At 47.4% G+C, this 19337-nt stretch overlaps 1 protein-coding gene across 9 annotated transcripts in view; it reads left to right on the forward strand.

The window, feature by feature from the left end:
- FARP2 (FERM, ARH/RhoGEF and pleckstrin domain protein 2) overlaps nt 1–19337 on the forward strand; it is a 141304-nt gene that overhangs the window by 30381 nt on the left and 91586 nt on the right. For all 9 annotated transcript variants that reach the window (XR_012787924.1, XM_075569566.1, XM_075569564.1 and 6 more), the window contains exon 3: nt 16102–16206. Coding sequence is in view for 8 of the 9 variants with exons in the window: in XM_075569566.1 (XP_075425681.1) it covers nt 16102–16206 (105 nt within the window). In the remaining variant the exon portion in view is untranslated. The remainder of the gene's footprint in view (nt 1–16101; nt 16207–19337) is intronic.

Raw genomic sequence — 19337 nt, forward strand, 5'->3', positions numbered from 1 at the left:
GGACATTGCAGGAATGTTAGGATTTCTTTGAGGCCAATAGCCCAGGATCTGACTATCATCCACAACCTTCTATACTATACATATGTCACCTTTACTGGGCCATCAGTGATACCCCAATTAAGCCCTCTTTGTAGATCAGCACAGACACTGGGAAGGTCTTGACATGTCATAAACACAATTATATTTTGAAGATGTTTTCTAACCAACGTTAACCCTGAAGTACCTGATTGATTAAAGCACTTAACACCCCCCACCATTTTTCTTACCAGGCCTGAGAAGCTTTTTTTAAAGTAATAAACCAACTATTAACCTGTGCGCTGCTAAAGGGGCCTGCAATGCCCTGCCGGTCCCCCTTGGCAGCCGGAGGGTTCATATGCTAGTTACGGCATTATTATGGAGCGCTTTCATTTCAGTGCAACCCGGGGATGACAATTGCCCGGGCACATAATATTTTGTCCCTGAGGCCTGTTTTTTGTTTTGCTGAGTGACCTGTCTGTCACAGCGCATCCTATTCTGCTTCACTATCGCAACAGCCACACAGGGTGCCAGGGGCAGCGGTGACTGACGGCACTCAGCACTCACCCTGCTTGGAGGAGGGGGCGGGGGGGCGCAGAGGAGTGTGCAACAGTTTGGGGAGGGAGAGAGCTCCAGCACTGTGCTCGCCCCTGCTTTCCATTGAATCAGGATGAGGGGAAGGAGTGCTTGTTTGTGCCCCCATGTCTGGGTGTCTAATGCACACTGATATACAGGGTTTGGGATGCATTTTTGGGAGATAAAATTAAATAAGGTGGACCCCCACCCAGGCTGATGCTCAACAAAACTTTGGCTCATAAAAATTGGAGTTGACACCTAAGTTTTTAACCCCTGGTGCAACTCCAATGTTATTAGTAAGGAGGGTTGCACTTTAATGAGGCATAAAGCCTACAGCCCATTCAAGGGCAACTGTTCCATGCTTTCGATACTTTTCCATTTGGGTAGATTACATTACTTGGGCACAAGTTTATAACAAAGGTAACCAAGAACGCATAGCAATGTTAGTATGGCTGGTATGATGAGCAGGCCCAGGACTCTCCATGTAAAGCCTGTGTCTGCCTGTAATGAGGCAGCAGCTGGTGTCCTCAGCACAGGTTTACTCTGAATGGGGAGCAGATGGAGACAGGATAAGCGGTTCTAACAAGCTTTGCTCTCTACCTCTGTGTACAAATCCCTGTTACATTTTGGTCTGTGTTGGGGCATTTCTCTTAAAGGCGCAGTCTCTGTAACATCATTTGGACTTGTCTGTGAGTTTAACCTTGTATTGTGTTCGTTTATGTTTCTGCACTAACACCAATTAGTATGTGTGTAACCATTTAAAAAAATACTGTTCTGTGTTCCTCTGGCACGCAATAGTGTTACATAGTAGATTAGTACTGTATATTACATAGTAGATGAGGTTGAAAAGACATAAGTCCATCAAGTTCAACCTATGCTAAATTTAGACAACACATGCTTTATCCTATATCTATACTTACAGTATATTGATCCAGATGAAGGCAAACAAAAAAAACCCCAGGTACATATCATCCAATGATATCTCATAAGGGGGAAAATAAATTATTTTCTGGCTCCAAGAATTGGCAATTACTCATTGGATCAACATCCTTCCCATGTATACTTATGTGGTATATCCCTATATGCCTTTCCTTTCTAAAAAGAGGTCCAACCTTTTTTTTGAACATATCTATTGTATCTGCCATCACAGTCTCCATGGGTAATGAATTCCACATTTTAACTGCCTTTACTGTAAAGATCCCTTTCCTTTGTTGCTGGTGAAATCTCCTTTCCTCCAACCTTAAGGGATGGCCCCGAGTCCTTTGTACTGCCCGTGGGATGAATAGTTCTTTTGAAAGCTCCTTGTATTGTCCCTGAATATATTTGTATATAGTTATCATATCCCCTCTTAGACGCCTCTTTTCTAATGTAAATAAATCTAATTTAGCTAGCCTCTCCTCATAAATTAGATTGTCCATCCCCTTTATTAATTTGGTGGCTCTTCTCTGCACTCTCTCTAGTTCCATAATGTCTTTTCTAAGGCGTGGTGCCCAAAATTGTACTCCATATTCATAGTGTGATTCAGATGTATTTGTATTTCATTAGAATGCCATAGTTTGTGTGTCTTTTGTGGCAAGGAATAGCGTATGCTTCTGTGGCAAACAGCTGTGTGTGTGTGTGTGTGTGTGTGTGTATATGTGTGTGTGCACAGGAGCATGTCGTTGTCTGTCATTTCAAATAGTTTTAAAGACTTAAAAATAACTATTTTTGAAAAATGTTCAAGGATTTATAACGGGCTCTTCAACTGGAGGCCCGTGGGCCAAATGCAGTCTAAGGCTGCGCTTATAGTGCCTCGCGACATGACGTCGCTCCAAAACAAATTAGTTGACTCCGTCGCAAGCTCTTATAGTAAGTGCGACAGCGACGGAGCGACGTCACGTCTAGAAATTTGGAAGCCGGGTAAATTTGATTTTTGAAGTGAAACTTCTTTAGTGGCACCTGTGATGGGATAAAACTGGATAGATGGGGGGCGAAATGTGAAACGGAAGTGACGTCACGTAATGGACGCCGCTCCGTTCACATGTCCCCTGTCACAAGTGGCTGTGGCGGCGGCGGCGATAGCCGCCTGCGCCGCTCCTAATCGCCGCCGCACCCCTCACCCTCCCACACACCCCACACCCGGTTGCTCACATGCGGCGGCGATAGCCGCCGCTCCTAACTGCCGGTGTTCCCCGCCCGCTGCCATGCCGCGCGCCACGCATGCGCAGAAGCGGCTGGCAGCGGCGCCGTTCCCCGCCCGCTGCCATGCCAATGGACAGGAGGGAGGCTGGCACCGGCGCCGGCTCCTAACAGCCTGGGAATGGGGGGGTTTGAGCGCGCCGCCGGGGGGTGGGGAAGGGGAGAGCTTGAGCGTCCATGCATGCGCAGAAGCGGCTGGCAGCGGCGCCGTTCCCCGCCCGCTGCCATGCCGCGCGCCACGCATGCACAGAAGCGGCTGGCAGCGGCGCCGTTCCCCGCCCGCTGCCATGCCAATGGACAGGAGGGAGGCTGGCACCGGCGCCGGCTCCTAACAGCCTGGGAATGGGGGGGTTTGAGCGCGCCGCCAGGGGGTGGGGAAGGGGGGAGCTTGAGCGCGCCGCCGGGTTGTGGGGAAGGGGGGAGCTTGAGCGCGCCGGAACCCCCCAGACCCCCACACACTGACTGACCCCCCCAGACCCCCACACACTGACTGACCCCCCCAGACCCCCACACACACACTGACTGATCCCCCCAGACCCCACACACACTGACTGACCCCCCCAGACCCCCACACACACTGACTGACCCCCACACACACTGACTGATCCCCCCAGACCCCACACACACTGACTGACCCCTCCAGACCCCACACACACTGACTGACCCCCCCAGACCCCCACACACACTGACTGACCCCCTCAGACCCCCACACACACTGACTGACCCCCCCACACACTGACTGACCCCCCCAGACCCCACACACACACTGACTGACCCCCAGACCCCCACACACATTGACAGACCCCCACACACACTGACTGACCCCCCCAGACCCCACAGACACTGACTGACGCCCCCCCAGACCCCACACACACTGACTGACGCCCCCCCAGACCCCCACACACACTGACTGACCCCCCCAGACCCCCACACACACTGACTGACCCCCCCAGACCCCCACACACACTGACTGACCCCCCCAGACCCCCACACACACTGACCCTCCCAGACCCCCACACACACTGACTGACCCCCCCAGACCCCCACACACACTGACTGACCCCCCAAGACCCCCACACACATTGACTGACCCCCCCAGACCCAGGTGAAGGGGGGTGATGTGAGATGCAGGGGGGTGATGTGAGGTGCAGGGGGGTGATGTGAGGTGCAGGGGGGGTGATGTGAGGTGGAGGGGGGTGATGTGAGGTGCAGGGAGGTGATGTGAGGTGCAGGGGGTGATGTAAGGTTCAGGGAGGTGATGTGAGGTGCAGGGAGGTGATGTGAGGTGCAGGGGGGTGAAGGGGTGATGTGAGGTGCAGGGGGGTGATGTGAGGTGTAGGGAGATGATGTAAGGTGCAGGGAGGTGCAGGGGGGTGATGTGAGGTGCAGGGGGGTGATGTGAGGTGCAGGGGGGTGATGTGAGGTGCAGGGAGATGATGTGAGGTGCAGGAGGGTGATGCGAGGTGCAGGGGGGTGATGCGAGGTGCAGGGGGGATGCGAGGTGCAGGGGGGTGATGCGAGGTTCAGGGGGGTGATGCGAGGTGCAGGGGCATATGCAAGGTACAAGATGGGTGCGCATACATCACACACGCACACACACAGTCACACGCACACACACACAGTCACACGCGCACACTACACAGTCACACGCACAGTCACACAGTCACACGCACGCACACACACACAGTCACACACACAGTCGCACGCACGAAGAATTCACGCTTAGTGCAAATAGCTAATACAGGGGATGTGTGCCGAGCACGCACATTCTAAGTCCAAATTTATTTGCGTTTTGTCAAAGAAATTGTATTTTGATTTTTAATTAAAACATCACAAACACAATTTCTGTGACAAAAGTCAAAGAAGTTTCACTTACTATGCGCGTGCACAGCACACACAGCTTTTTTTTAGAGACAGTCGCCACATGTGACTGTCTCTAAACCAATCAAATTATGCGGCCTGCCCCTTTTAGTGACATCACTTTCCTTGTCGCTAAAAGTAAAATGACAACTTTCGACGATGGGTGATATCATCAGTCGCGTCATCGTCGCCAGCACTATAAGCGCGGCCTAAGTGCTGCCATGTGGCCTCACTCTGCTCCTGCTAAGTTTATACTAGCTACTTAATCAGTCACGTGCAGCTTTTCTCACTGAATATCCCTTGTAAGTTAAGAAAATGGAAATATAATGTTATAAATGTTTGCAATGTGTTGAAATATAGACATTTTAAGTCCTTAAATGTATCCAAAAATGACGTAATAATGTTGTGGCCTTTCCACTCCTACATGTTTTCTGATCTGGCCCCTTTGGAGAACTAGTTGAAGAGCCATGAGTTATAACATTTGTACCATATATATTCACATGAGCTAACTTACAAGTGAGGTTCATTGTGAAACAACGTGGCTACCTAAGCAGCTATTACAGGCTTACCCCGCATTAACGTCTGCAATGGGTCCAGAACATGTATGTAAAGTGAAAAATGTACTTAAAGTGAAGCACTACCTTTTTTCCACTTATCGATGCTTGGGTACAGGTAGGGAACCGGTATTGGTGCTCAGGACATGCTGACAGGCGCATGCGTGAGCTGCCGTTTGCCTATTGGGCGAGGGGAATCAGCGCGTCACTACTACGGCGGTCTGTTGGGCAGAATAAGAGTCCGTACTCGCGAAGCGAGCGTACTGACACAGGGCTGTAGGGCTATTGAAAATATGTCCTTACTCGCGAGTGTCCTTAAAGTGAGTGTCCTTACACCGGGGTATGCCTGTATGAAACTAGCAGGAGCCGTCACATGCTGCATCTGCCCATGGGCGGCCAGTTAGAGTTCTGCAGTATAGTCTCTGACACACAGTAGTACATTAGTGTCTGTCTCCAGCATGCAATGTTCACCAGTTTGGATGGGACTGCAGTGGTTTCCCTGGCTCTCCTACACAGGCTGCTGTGGTAAGGTAGTTGCTGTAATGGAACGTATACCCTCTCTCTGGGATCTGTCCCTGCCTGCCGCATGAGTCAAGAGGGAGGCACACAAACACCCACATCAGTTCAAGAGCAAAACACTCTGGGCACGGCGTGCACATGAGCGCCATGAAGCCGCAGGCTTGGAGAGGTGCCCTGCCCAAGTTTACCCAGTGCCAGCAGCAGAGGCGTAATATGTCTAAGGAGGATTTCTTTGCTGCCCTAGAGCATTTGACACTGGAGTGTTTATACTGACTGCAGGGTGTGTGGGTTGTGCTGTGAGTTGCAGGCCGCAGTAGCAGTAAAGGGATTTGAGCTGCAGCCCAATTTGGCAACACAAACGCAATGCATTGAAAATGCTGAGCTGTCCACTTTCTATGCCACGTGTAACATGTTATTCTGTGGAACATAAAACATATCGCTATATCATTGAAAAGTGGGAAACGCTTTGAGTGCCATTGGTGAAATAAGCTTTATATGAATAGTTTGATTTCTTTTTTGTAATGGTGTGTATGTAGGCGTATACATACCCATGCTGCATCACGGTGCTGTGAAGCTCTGAAACTTACATTGCCCGTTGTAGCTGTAACCTCTGTCCTGGGGATAGGACAGGAAACCGCAGGACTTTCAATAGCCGCTTTGATTGCTTCCTGCTGTGATGTGCACAGTTATTTGGAAGAGGCGAGGGGTGGAGACACACCCAGATAAGATTTAACCAGGGAGGGATAAAGAGAAGTTGAAACATGGATAATTAACCCTTTGAGTGCCTGAGAGGTCAGGATACCCGAGTGCCACGGTCCCTCCGGCACAGTGCGGTTACGTAACCGATTTCAATGGTCGCCACGTGACCGCTTTCAGTAGCAGAGGGAGCAAAGTAGGTCACCGCAAAGACAACATAACATATAGTGCAACAACGTTTTCAGACTGCTGGACATGTTGTGATGCAAATCTCGGCTTTTATAGATTATCATCTACTCACAATGTGGCAATAAAAAACTCGCACATCCAAAATTCCCTTTTTTTTTTTCTCCACCATTACGCAATTCTTCTGATTTATATATGTAATTGTCTCCAATAAATATACAGAAAAATATGTAGATTGGCTATGTGATATTAACTCTGTTGACCCAGAGGTAACATGCCCTGGAGAGAATCATCTGTTCAAGGTTTAAATTTGATGGAATTGTATAAATCTATACCTGCCTAGAGTTACATCTCTATATATAGATAGAAGTCAAGGTCTTGTAGAATGATCAAATACGGATTTCCTATAGATCTTCTCCAGAACAATGAACTAAAAGAGATTCCTTATAGATTGGTTTAGTTTCTTTGTCCACAACACTGTGTTAAGTTCCAACTGTGATGTCACTATGATCTGTATTAAGTATATATCAATACCTATCCTTTGAGAAAATACCATAGACATATGATTTTAAACGACTGTGATTATGATGATTTAATGGTATGTGTGTGTATGTGCCGTATGGGGCTGGTATCAACTCCTGAGAAGCTGAGACCAATGAAACGCCTTGTGGAAACCTCCAAGGAGCATAGATGCGCCCGATCCTTTGGCACAGAGAGACAAAGTGGCGCTCTGACGTAGACGGCGATACGTGAGTAGCCAGGAAGAGCAGAGTGGCTGTGTGCTGCAGAGGCGGTGAGCCTGCGGCCCAATAACTGCACAGGTGCTAAAGCTCCTATTGTGTTTTCTTACATGCTTATGTAACCATGCTGTAAAATGGTTGCAGTCATCTCTCCTGCTGACAGTAAGGCCTGGTAAGTTATGGGCATGCCAGCAGTAATCATGGAGGTTTGCCCTCACACCCTGGTGAGGTGCCCTATGTATGGATGGGAGTGGTCACAGGCTCTGACTCCATGGTTAGTGATGTCAGAGTTGTGTCAGCCCCAGAGGATACATAAGGCACAGCACTGATCCAAAGTTAGTTGTTAGAGGAGGAGAAGGAGTAGTTTGCGAAGTGGTTATGTTATAGTAGCTGAAGAAGGAGACTGTGACCAGGGACCTGGCACAGAATAGATATCCCGGTGGGGATAGGGAATCCCTAATCAAGGAGGACAATACCTTTCAAAGGGAAGTACGGTGAACAATGGAGGGCTAAATACACCCCATTGTGGAGGGCAGCTGGCCGCCGTACCAATAAAGATGATTCTGATAAAAGAAACCCTCGTGTGTAAGTGTGGAGTGATTGCACAGGGGGCTGCACCACAGAGGAGTTCCTCACCAGGACCATCCACAAGCTCACGCTGGGATCCTGATGAGGTGGAGGCGCTGCACTGGATCTAGGTAGGACTCGGCACACTACCTCAGCTGCCTGTCTGGGTTGGCAAATCCCCACACACCATCATGCGGGAGACTCGGGAGTCCTGTAGCCAACAGGTGCACCACCAGACACTACACCGTAATGGGGACTGGTTAGACCACAGGGGCCAATATGAGATTGTGGGGGTCAGACCGGTGCAGAAAACCCGTTACACTTAAAAGAATGTGTGTGTTGTAAGTACGTCTCTTACAGGTTTTGATAGATAAAGTACCTTTTCCATATTGATCTGCGCTATGGTACCTTTTATTCTTTTCCATTGTGGTATCTTTACATGAGACACTTTCACTTGAGAGAACTGTATCACCAAAGAAAAAGCCACAGTTTGGATGTGCGAGTTTTTTATTGCCACATTGTGAGTAGATGATAATCTATAAAAGCTGAGATTTGCATCATAACATGTCCAGCAGTCTGGAAACGTTGTTGCACTGTGACGCGTTCTCCTATTGGGGGACCTCCCCTTGCGGTGGCCTCCTCTGCTCCTCCTGGAATCTGGAGACACACATATACAAGGAACTACTGGGGACGTTCCTACCGCAGGGTTTGAGCTGGGCGTTTTACCTGTATTTCCACGCATCACTTCACATAAGTCACAGATAATTTGGTCACTGTGTATCATTTGACCTGTGTGTCAGACAGACCTATTGTACATATGCTGCACTTCCATACACTGATCTGTACCACAGTACTATTATTTATATTTTGTATCGCACATGGAACCTTTAGGGGCGCCGATCCCCTTAGCACCGCTTTGGGAGACGCTTTCAGTAGCAGTCACGTGACCACGCCGGCCATTTTCCAGGAAACGAAAGAGTCCTCCGTGTCACTGCTGGGCTCCCATGGGAATGCAGGAAAAACGAACGTCTTCGGGCATGATGGTAGTTACTGCGTCCTGGGACCCCGGAGTGCCAGTCTCCATGATGTAGTGACTACGTTTTGGGCACCCAAAGGGTTAAGGCTTGTCCTATTGTATAGCACCATTTGCTGTCCGAGGAATCTGCAGAGCATGTGTTTAATTCCTCCGGCAGGGATGGGGCTGATTAAATCTATCACTGGTGGCGCTTCCTGAAATAATGCAGTATGATTTGGGCAGTTTGTGTCTGTCTCTTCCCTTCACATCCAGACTTCATGTTTTCGGTTGTAGTATCCCAGTGCCACTCTGGCAGGGGTAGAATGATCCGCACCCAGAACCGCAAGGCCAGTATAGGGTGGGAATACAATTCACGTCTCCGATTCTGGAAGTCGTAGATCCGTAGCACATGCGGGGGGAGAGGGGGCTGCGGACCATGTGGCTGACAAGGAAGTGATCACGTGGCCCAGGTACCTCATGCAATCCAGCACACTCTAGGTCAATCTGCTTTATAACTCTGTGCTAATTACCATAATATAGGAATTACTGCTCAAATATACCGTTAAGTCTCCAGCACGTACGTGTTATATTAGTATGTCACGTGTGTTATATTAGTATGTCACGTGTATTATTGCTGTGAAGCGCTATATAAATAAAGCTGTACGTATGCCGTGGTTCTGCGTCTCTGCTGTCACTTCTTTTGATGTCATTTATGACTCCGCCTGTGACAACTATTTAATTACAGCAGCCCGGGTGCTTGGAGGGACTGGCTATTTAGTTTTGTGTTTTACAGGATGAGTTTTCCCTCGCCATCTGTGCTGCTGGATAATTTAGTTATTTAGTTACTTTTTATATTGGGAGTGTTGAACATTAGGTGGAGACTCTGTGATACACCGAAGTGAACATGCGTGTGCGTGACCATTTTGTGTTGCACCAAAGATGTCAGTGTTAAAAAACCTCCCCAAAAAAACCCCACGGAAGCCCTAACCCTAAAACCTGTGCTGAAGCAGGGATATCCTGGAAACCGGACTTGTTGATGGCCCTTGAGGGCTTGAGTTGGCCACACCTGGGTTAAAGAATCCCGATGGCTTTGTTCTAACTATTCTCCACTTTTGGGGAGTGGTTATAGGAGTTGGGGAGGAGAGTCGGGACATATGATGAAATGTTTTATCATTGGTACAATTTCTCTCTTTTGGGCGCTACTCGTTAAACTGCCGCAGGACACTCGGTTTAATGAATCACGCCCGCGGGGATGTAAATGCGCCAGCTTTGGGTGATGTTAACTACTGCTCTTGAATGTAAAAGACACATTTTGTCTGTTTGCCAAAAGAAAAGCTGCAGTATGTCAGATACGCAAATTGAGGGGGGGGTGGGGGGCGGGGGGCGCCGGAGATTTTTCGTTGGGGTGCGAGGGGGGCGGCGGTTGCAGAGGTCCTGCGTTCTTCCCCCAAGGCATTTAAATTAAATGCCGTTGGATCGCGTGAGGCCTCTGCAACTCAACTTATCTTGATTCTGCTGACTTCAGGACTCGTCTCCATGACAACGCGACATCAAATGACGCCGCTGGGGCATGTGACGTCACGCGTGTCAAATTACGCCATGGGTCACGTGACGTCATTTGACGCCGCATCAAGGTAAGAAGGGTGGGGTGGTGCGAGCACCAGGGGAGGCAAGGCAGGGGGGCGGAGCAACAAAAGTTTGCGCTCCACTGCTTTAGGTTGTGAAACAATGCTAATGAATGATGCAGATGTTCTATTACTGAGTGCTTTCACTTTATTGTAGCACTAGTGTTGCTAAGGAAAGGGCAGCAGCTGGGAAACTGAAACCCTTTGTATCCTGTGCCTGTTAATGTTGGAAGGGGAGCTATTCCTGTAATCCATTTACTGCCACAGGGAGAACAAACGTGTAACCCCTCCCGTTACCAACGGAGGGGCAAGTGTGCTTCCTTCTACCCCTTCATACAGCAGCTAACTTAATGCGCAATGCGTCAGTGGCCGGGAGGGGGTTAACGTCTTGGCATTTGTTAGGGTCACACAGGGGATTGTGTTATTTCCATTTGTGAGGAAATATTCTGAATTCCAGAGAGAATTGTGTCCAGAAGCTGCTCTCTGCTGCTCCTATCTATAATGCCAGCAGCAAAGGGGTTAAAAGGCTGTCTAATGCAAAATAAATACAACTTCTGGGTGGAATTGGCTTCTTTAGAACGATTCTCTGAGAACTGTTAGTGGCTCATATCACTGCTGCATCCTATCCGCTGCCTGTTTTACTGTGTGATTAATGTGACGCTGATAGCTTTGCAAACAAAACCCACTGCAATGTAAACGCTTTTACCTGCGGCTTGGAGGACTGGCAAACAGTCCTATTACCAAAAGACATTTCTTCAATGTTCATCTTATCCCAGGCTGTGCTGAAAAGCTGTATAATACAGCAGGCATAAGCTTGTAGGGCTCGGTGTTAAAATGGACGTGAAGCAAAAGGTGAGACTGTGTGCCCATTCGCATGTCACTACTATGTAACTACTGTGTAACTGTCATTCCCCAGAATAACTGGGTGCAATCGAAGCATTGTATGCTAAGGCAGGGGTGAGCAAACTTTTTTTTACGCCGAGCCCCCCTTTTCATCCATAAAATTTCTCGGGCCCCCCCTCCCCTGCCTGATGATGTAATCAAAATCACATGGGGAAAAAAACACCTTTATTAAACGGTATACAATGTAAATACAAATATGTCTAAATACTTACATATTTCAACAGCTCGCGCTTGCAAAATTAGGCCTGGGACATAGTACATACAGTAAGCTGTGCTGAGCCGCGCTGAGCAGATGCACTTACCCCCTGCATCTGTCATCAGCGCGGCTTTAGCAGCTGCTTCCGCACGCGTGCGGAGGCTGAGAAATTTTGAGCAGACAGGCACATTTAATATTTGCCACTCAAGGAAGCGGAGGAGCGGTCACGTGACTGCTCACATCCAATGGGAGCGAGGGACTAGCCCCGCCTCCCGCCACACCCCCAAAGCGCGCTCACTGCCTCGCCTGCCAGGACACAAAAAAGCTCCAGTTCGAGCAGGCGAGGCAGAGCAGGAGCGCTGATCAGCGCGGCCCGAGGCACCATGCCCGAGGCCTTATTAGGCTGTGTCCACGCTGACGTTGAGAGCGGTGACATCACCAACTCTCCAAGCATGAGCACAGGGTGTCCTGCATAATTTTGCAAGCACGAGTGGGGGGGGGGGGGGGGGGGAGGGGAGGGCGTGGATCTGGGCTACTTTTGTGTGTAGCTGTGTGTGGCTGTATTGACTGACTGCTGCTGAGCGCGCTTCAAAGTCAATTTTATTTGTCTCCCCAAGGGCCAAGCTTGGGAGAGCGTACGTGCACAAAGGCAATCCTTTGGGGTGGGGGGGGGGTGCATTCATCCACCTCTTTGCTATCTCCCATCCCTCTCTTTCCCCCCCCCCCCCCTTCCCCTACCTACTCTTTGGATGACGCTGAGGATAGCAAGCCAAACTCCTACCTACAGTATTATTTATTTTATTCCGTTTTCAATGTTGTTTTCACAGTTTTTTTTTAACATTATTTCTGTACATTCATAGTGTGATTGATACAGTGGCCGCCGACCCTTTCACTTGCAGAGGATCGCAGCGAAGCAGGTTGCCAGCGGAGGAGAGCAGCGCCACAGCGCTATTGCAGGGCAGGCACCGAAGGAGGGGCGTTTGACATCACAGCGCTCGGGCGTGCTCCTCCCCCGTACCTCCGAAGTGCGTGCGCTCACACACCATCACGTGGCCGCCACCTGCACTATTGTGTTCGGCCGCCCGCACACATCTTTGGCTGCCCAGTCGCACACATCTTCTTGGCCGCCCGCACAGCTTTTTCGCCCTCCCGCTTACAGCGTCTGCCGGCCCGCACACCCAGGTTTTGCCGCACGCCGCCTGCACCCCCCTATATAATCTTGCTCCCCCTTGCCCCCCTAGTGTGCGCACCACTGCATTCAATCACAACACACACACATACTCAATCACAACACACATACTCAATCACAACCAACACAATCACAATACACACACAATCACAACCAACACAGACAAAACACACACAACACACATAATCAATCACAACCAACACAACACAACACACAATCATAATCATAAGGCACACACTTTCACCTGGGGGGCATGTTCCGATCTCCCATGCTGCGGGAAACATGCAGCAAGAGAAGGAGGGCTTGTCTGTGTGCAGAGAGAAGCCCCGCCTCCTCTGCAAGACACAGAGAAGAGAAGCAGCCTCAGCACCAAGCTTCTGTTCCCGTGCACTGCTCTGCCCGCCCACAGGTGTCCCTGCACGCAGCCCTCACCCCCCCCCCCCTAAATAATCTTGCTCCCCCCAGTTTGCGCACCGCTGTGCTAAGGCTACGCTTATAGTGCAGGCGAAGCGACCACATGACATCAGCCGCCGCTGTAATAGCGCTTCCTGCACTATGGTGCAGGAGACCAGAGAGGGCGACCGGGGGCGTGGCGAAGGCGTGGCTGGGAGCAGTTAGCCCTCATTGGCTGAACCGCTCACGGCGATCGCCAAAGTAAAAATCCTTTGACTGCCGGCGACCACTCCGTCGCTCTGCAGCGCCATCGCGGTCGCGCCCACCATGGGCACTGCGCGACGTCGCAGTCGCTGTAGCCAGTACTATAAGCGCAGCCGAAGAGAATGGGGAAAAGCAGGGGCGCAGACCTGTCGGACATGGAAATGTGCTCATAAATGTTTTTTTTTTCTTTAAAATATAATGTTAAAAGTAAAAAAAAAAGTGTATGTATATTTAAAAAAAAAATGTAAACACAATTTGTATTGTGTTTTCAAGCAGAGATATACAGAAAATAAAACCTTCACGAGAGTATGTGGGGGGGAGTGGGTACATAAAGAAATGGGGTAGTTAGGGGGTGAGGGGGATGGGACAGCTCCGTGGTGAATCAACAATTCTTATTGCTTTATACAGTTTAAAGGTCGAGTGGTGGGTATGAGTATCGTGTAGGTCTGTAGGAGCTTCGTCAGCTGGGGTAAAGAGCTGGTCTGAGGGCCTTTATTTTATTTATTTTTTAAGGTATCAATCCGATCCATTTAATTTATTGAACTTGTCACTGTCCTTAGTTTACTTCTGTCCTAAGCCGGACTGCCCATTCTTTTGAGCTCTACACTGAAGTGTCTGATAATATCGGTATACAGGCACTATCCATCCCACTGAGACGCTCTCTGAAATGTACATGCAGTATATTTTATACGGGATTCAGACGCTTGGCATTTATAGAAAGGTGTGATGTATAGTTTCATATGCAGCGAACAAGAGATTTGACCCCAAAAGGCGGGGCACATTTTGTTTAAACAGTAAGGACCGACGTTAACAAACCACTTAAAAAAAAAAAAATCATGTCACGGAGAAGCATCCCACATGTTAATGTATAAACCAGTGCTGGATAAATGGCTCCGAGATGCACAAATTCTGTGGGGTGCATGGAATATCCCCTCAGGAGGTATGGACCGCTGTATCCGGGTACTCACAGTATAACAAGCATTAAATAACTGCAAAAATATGCATAACAGCAGGTAATAAACCAGAATAAGAAATGATATCACTCTGCTACAAAGAGTATATACAGTACTTCACTGTCGTGTAATAGTGAAGAGTGGGTATCTGAGTATTACTGTGGAGCCCTCTGGAAAATAGGGAGAGCTAGCATATTATAGAGAGGGGAACAGCAGCAAGTTGTGTGTTTGTGTGTGTGTGTGTGTGTGTGTATATATATATATATATATATATATATATCTATATATATATCTATATATATATCTATATAATCTCTATCTCGCTCTCTATCTCTATTATACTTGGCATGATTGATTGCTCCTTATCTTTATTTATCTTGTTTATTACCCCAGGGTAGTAATGCACACCCGCACACATCTTTGTTCATATATTGTTTCATGTTGAAGACATTTTCTAATAAGAAACCCAATGTTTGGCAAAAAAATAAATACAATGTTGTATTAATTAATGTTGTATTAATTTGCTGGTTTACAACACACCGCTCTACACTTCCAGCTTTGTGCCTTTTGCATTTTGTTGACCATTAGTAGGACCAGAACATAACTGAGGTCACAGATTGACTTGCTAATAACCAACTGTTGCCATATACAACTGTGTCAATAACTTGCAAAAAACTACAAAGGCGCAACTTGCGTCATCTACCCTGAGCGGCAGAAGAAGCGGCTGACAAAGTATGAAGACTTGCAAACGGTGTCTGGGTTTAATGATAGGGCTTCAGCCAGAGACTCCGTTAGCGTGCGCTGGGAGTGCTGCATTTTGCCCATCTCTCTACGTATTCACGGTCTCTGACCTCCGTCTGTCACGAGTCCCTTCCCAGGGATCTTACATACTTACATTGTTTGAGTCTACTCTGTTGTGGTATCTGAGGGAGATAAAGGGAGGAGGCTGGTTCTGGAATGCATAGCGGGAACTCCCACACCAAAACCTTTGGTGGCACCGCTGTGCCTGATCTGCGGATGTGGCTCAGTGATGCAAGAACTGCTCTCCTGCCAAATCTTCCACTGCAATGACCTCTAACCTGTGTCCATATTAACTAAGCAGTGCTATTCCCCAAGTCACCGCCCTGCTTTGGAAGACACTTTATGGCTTATTCAACTGAATGAGCCATAAGGTGTTTTTGACTCGGGAAGGTTTATTATAGAATAGCACCGCTTAGTAAATGTGACCTTTTGGCTCATTTATGGCAGAACATGTCCCAGCTCTTTCTTCCATCCCCAGAAGGGGCATTATGTCTGAAGGCTACTTAGTAAATATGGCCTTTTATATATTGGTGCCCCAAGCACCACAACTATGTTTTATGATCTGTTTGTGTGCATGCTAACATGTAACATGTAGTGCTTATGTTGCACAAACTGTAAATAAACATGTTATAGGTGACATAAGTATGTTTCTTCACATATGTGTGACCTCTTTTACCTAACACCTCTCCCTCTTTCTCTCCCCCTCTCTCCCTCCCCCTTTCCCTCTCTTCTTCTTTCTCTTTCTTTCTCTCTCTTTCCCTCTCTCTTTTTCTCTCTTTCTCTCTTTCTTTCTCAATCTCTTTATCTCTCTTTTTCTTTCTCTCTCTCTCTCTCTCTCTCTCTTCCCTCTCTCCCTCTCTCTCCCTTGCAGCCCAAGACCACGGGCCAGGCTTTGCTGAGCCAGCTGTTCACTCCTTTGAACGTGGTGGAGACGGATTATTTTGGCATAGAGTTCCAGACAGCGCAGTCGCAGTGGGTACGTGTATTTACGACGTGACTTAAGCTATGTCTGCTACCTTCTAACTACACACGCCTCTACATTTAATGTCATCTTGCTAATCAAATGCTTTAGTAGATGAAGGAGAGAAAGGACCCAATTTAGCACTCGAGTTCACACTCTGTGGTGTTTAGTGATTGAATTAAAAACATGATCTTTATTAAACAACATATAAAAAAAAGGTCCAACGACGTACTGAAGGTGAGTTGATCCTAAATATAGAAAGCCATATTGGCTCTGGATCAAAAAAGTTAATATGTGCCAGATGGTTTTAATAAACCACTGGTACTGTTGCAACACAGTGATCCTAATGCGAACCTGTGTAGTAGGTGATTGAAACAGGGGTGTCCGGGTAAGTACTGGGATTGCAGGTCACAGTATCATAGTAATTCTGTATAAGATGTGACCCAACTGATAAACATAAAAACAAATATACCATGTACAGTATATCAGTATTGGTATTGCTTGATCAGCTATGCTTCTCTGTGATAGTTAGTATGCCCCTATCAGTGACACATGACCTGAGGTAACCCTCTGGATATTGTACTCCTGGGTGTATATACCTGTGTTAACCAGCGTGGTTCTAGTCAGAGAGTGATATCCTGGCTATGGTTGTAACAATAGGTCAGTATCCCAGTGTGGGAGACACTGATAGTAGGGGCAGGTAGGTAACTCTTTTAATAAGGGTTTTTTTTCCCCTTTTTTTTTATATGTTGTTTAATAAAGATCATGTTTTTAATTCAATCACTAAACACCACAGAGTGTGAACTCGAGTGCTAAATTGGGTCCTTTCTCTCCTTCATCTACTACAGTTTATACCCAAAGCACCGTTCATAATACCACTTCATTTAGGCTGTAGCAGGGGTTCCCCTACTGTCTCTAATCAAATGCTTGGAAGAGTTTTTATGACCTTTACCTAATCTCTTATTTGTAGACTCCTCATTTGCTGCATGTACAGTGACATTATTAATCATTTCTATTTTTCTTGCGGGGAGCTGGTTTTGCTGCTTTTTTATTAGCCAGAACATGATGAGTAAGACGTAGAACCATAAAATGAAGGGCCTGAAAACAAAATAGACACTTTATTTTTGTACCAAACAAATATATAGAAATAGAATTGTGTTAAGGGAGCAAATTCTATTACTGCTGTACCTTACAGTCCTGTTCCCCAACACCGGACCGGTGAATGCCATGTCCCCTTTAAAGGACAAGTGATTTCCCTTGAATGTCAAATACATTGGGCATCCTAAGGCTGCCCCTATAGTGCCAGCGACGCAATGTCGCAGGAAAAACAAATGCATTGCCGCCGTCACGTGCGCTTATAGTAAGCACGGAGCGACGGATTAGTTGTGATCGCTGGAAGTCATCTCTATTTATTTGATTTTCCAGCGACCGCAGCCTGACGTCGCCGTCACTTTAAGCGCAGCCTGACGTCGCCGTCACTTTAAGCGCAGCCTGACGTCGCCGTCACTTTAAGCGCAGCCTAAGGGTTAACAGAGACTTTCATGGGAAGAGACCTTGAGAAGCGGAGACTTCAAGGAAGATTCTCACAGCCAAGAAAAGAATGTAACTTTTCTTCAGGGGTTTCAGCTCCAGTCCTCAAGCCGCTCAATCAGTCCCTGCTTCAGCACAGGTGGCTCAATCAGTCCCTGCTTCAGCACAGGTGGCTCAATAAGTTCCTGCTTTAGCACACGTGTCTCAATCAAAAGCTAAATCTTCGACTGAGCCTCTGATTAAGCCACCTGCGCTGAATCGGGGATATCCTGAATACCTGACCTGTTGGGGGGGCTTGAGGACAGGAGTTGAGCGCCCCTTGTTTACTTGATTGTGTAGCCTGGTGTCCAGTGTGCGTCAGCCTGCTACTGATTGTAATTCAGTGGTAGCTTGTAGGCTGTGTTCTGTCTTTGGAAAACAAAAAGCAGCAAAAATATATACTTTTTTTTTTAAGGGGTGAAATGACATTTAATAGTGTGGGCAACACGTATACAATCACAACCCATAATCTGATAAGTGAATCCCCCTTTAATATGAGTTGGATCTCTGCTTTCTTTTTTCTCATGCAGTGTTTGTGGTCTATTGTGGCAGAGTACACAACGTTTCAGGTCCATCATGGACCGCTCTCAGGGGGGTCTATTAAAAGGTCCATGTTGGACCTGAAAGTTGTGTACTCTGCTGTTCCACAATAGACCCCACACACACTGCAGATAACAGAAGCAACGTGAGCAGTGATGCAACTCATTTCCGAGGGAGATTCCCCTATTTGTTTCCATGTCTCTTGGAGAAACTCTTTGTGTTACAGAACACAATGTCTGACTAATGTCGCTAGCACATGACCGTAACAATTACTCATATTTAAAAATTCAAACGTTAGAAGTATTTTAAACTAAAGCTGCCAGATTAACAATGTTTGTTAAATATAGTGCAATTTAGCTCAGAGGGACCTCCCATGGTAATCAAATGCTTTAGAGGGTTTTTGTAATCTTTACCTAATCTCTCCTGTGATGAGACCATTTAATTGATGTTCACAATTTCCTACTTTTAAAATAGTTTAAACGAATTATGCTGCTATCATTGGCCAAAACAATCAACTATAAAGTTGATTAAATCTTAATTCAATGACACTAATAAATGAAATGGCGTGGTGTTTTTTTGTTCCCCACTGGGCCGGGTTGGGCCCTTGAGCCTTAGTCGAGTAATTCAGTGACGAGAGCCAGTTACAAAGTAGTTCCTAGAAAATACACAATACTGGCCATTTGTTAAGGCTCCTTTGCAATCCAGGCAAACGGGTATAACCCATTCAGTGCCAGATGGAAAAGTCAGTGTCACGTAACAGGGCACGTACCAGACACAATCGGGAATCGTAATGTACACCCGGCAGTACACACGAGGTAACAAACTAAGAAGTTTATTAGAACAGGATCACGACGCCCATACACGAACAGAAACCGAAGCCTATAGGGGAACTGACACATACTCTTTCGGCTACCAAGGAGCAGGGCGCCGCTGGAGCTGGCTTACCCTCTCTTATTAAAGACATTTTAAAGCGTCGGATTGTCATCCATTAAGCTGCCTTAGCATATTGAGCCCATAACTGACCCCACATGATTCAT

This window comes from Ascaphus truei, chromosome 14 (genome assembly GCF_040206685.1).
Source record: "Ascaphus truei isolate aAscTru1 chromosome 14, aAscTru1.hap1, whole genome shotgun sequence".
Lineage (NCBI taxonomy): Eukaryota > Metazoa > Chordata > Amphibia > Anura > Ascaphidae > Ascaphus > Ascaphus truei.